General features: G+C 34.8%; 1 protein-coding gene across 1 annotated transcript; it reads left to right on the top strand.

The window, feature by feature from the left end:
* Positions 1-38: 38 nt before the first annotated feature.
* On the top strand, positions 39-1,257 carry LOC109590914 (uncharacterized). Its single transcript, XM_020006754.1, has 2 exons — positions 39-282; positions 1,076-1,257. Exons 1-2 carry the CDS (start codon positions 39-41, stop codon positions 1,246-1,248), a joined length of 417 nt encoding a protein of 138 aa, XP_019862313.1. The 3' UTR covers positions 1,249-1,257.
* Positions 1,258-1,758: the final 501 nt, after the last annotated feature.

Raw genomic sequence — 1,758 nt, 5'->3', positions numbered from 1 at the left:
ATCACATTTTGGTGGGTATGGTGGTTATCAATATTGCGATGCTTACATTGTTTCTTGTGGATTCATTGAAGTGGAAGGAACTCTCTCCTGCTAGTTCTGATCGTGGCCCAATGAAGAAGGGGTTCTCTGGAATAGTATCAGCTAATTTTGACGGTGAAGATTATCTTGTCATAATTGGAGGAAGTGGGGCATCATCTTCTATCAATACTCCAAAGCAACCTGATGCTCAGTATTCAGCTTATGGTAGATGTAGTGAGATACATTATTACAGGATTTCATCAGGTCAGTAATTCTCATCATTGATACACAATAGTTGATGAGTATTTCAAAGTGAATAATTTATATTAATGTACATAAAACAGATTGTTAATAATTAAGTGTGTTTGTTAGTGTGTCTCTGTGTGTCATGTGTTTGTGTGTGATGGTGACGTGTGTCTATATGTGACGTGTGTGTGTGTACTAATACATACATTATGATGTGTCTGTGTATGATAGTGCATATAATGTATGTGAGAATTTATGAATGTATGACGTGTGTATGTGACGTGTATCTATAATGTGCATGTTATGTGTGTGTGAGTATTATCATGTATCTGTGTGTGTGTGATGTTTGTATATGTACATGTATCTATACATAAGCTAATGTGACATGAGTGTGTGTGTGTGTAGGTTCATGTTATTTATTATCGTTTTTAATAAAGTTCTGTATCACATGAGTCACAAATTACCCACATACAATGTTCCATGAGTTTTGTGTAATTATTCATTAACAATCATAAGTGACATGTACCAGAATAGATTAGTAATCTTGAAATAAGGAGACCCCCTGGACCTCTCCTTCATGTGTACAGGTGTGGTGTGTGTGATGGTGTGTGTATCCATACATGAGTGTATCTGTGTGTGTGTGTGTGTGTGTGTGTGTATCATGTGATAGTGATGTGTGTCTATGCATGATATGTATGTATAAATAATAATGTACACACATATACACATACATATGTATGATGAATGTGTATAATGTATGTGTGTGTATGTGGTAAGTAAGTGTACATGAATGTTTGTACATTATTATTAGATCAATGGATATCTCCTGTTGTTACTGGAGACAGACCACCTCCTATTAATGACTTCACTCTAACACCAGTTACTAATAACACTGCAGTAATGTTCGGAGGCTCTACTGATAATGAAATCTGTCATAATAAACTGTATATGATAAGTTTCACTAAGACATCAGTAGTGAGTTAATATTGTAGGATGGGCTTTGATTGTGAAATTCTTTTGATTGTAAATTGTGGGTTCACAATTAAAGTTTAATTTATTATTCTCTCAGAATATATTAGAAGTACCTAATCCTCAAGGATCAGTACAATGGTCTAAGGGAAGATGGGGTCATTCCAGTGTACTGATTACCACTAGTTCAGGACCACACTTACTAGTGGTAGGTGGATCACCTGCCTATGATGTATGGTTACTGGACATTAACAAAAGAAAATGGAAAGAACTGGTAAGTATTATATTATGATGCTTGATAATGAAACATGAAGTGATTAACTAAATTTGTAACTCATGAGGTTTGTAATGTACATGTACATATTATGATACTCAGTGAAAACTACTGATGAATAATGCTGGTATTCAGTATGTGTGTGTGTGTGTCTGTTTTTAGTGTGAATGTGTGTTTGTGTGTTTGTGTGTTTTGTGTTTGTTTCTTTGCCTAAATATGTGTGAATATACATGTGTATGTCTGTGTGTGTG

Source organism: Amphimedon queenslandica, unplaced genomic scaffold, assembly GCF_000090795.2.
Source record: "Amphimedon queenslandica unplaced genomic scaffold, v1.1 AMPQUscaffold_9293, whole genome shotgun sequence".
Taxonomy (NCBI): domain Eukaryota; kingdom Metazoa; phylum Porifera; class Demospongiae; order Haplosclerida; family Niphatidae; genus Amphimedon; species Amphimedon queenslandica.
This window is presented reverse-complemented; position numbering and strand designations above follow the sequence as displayed.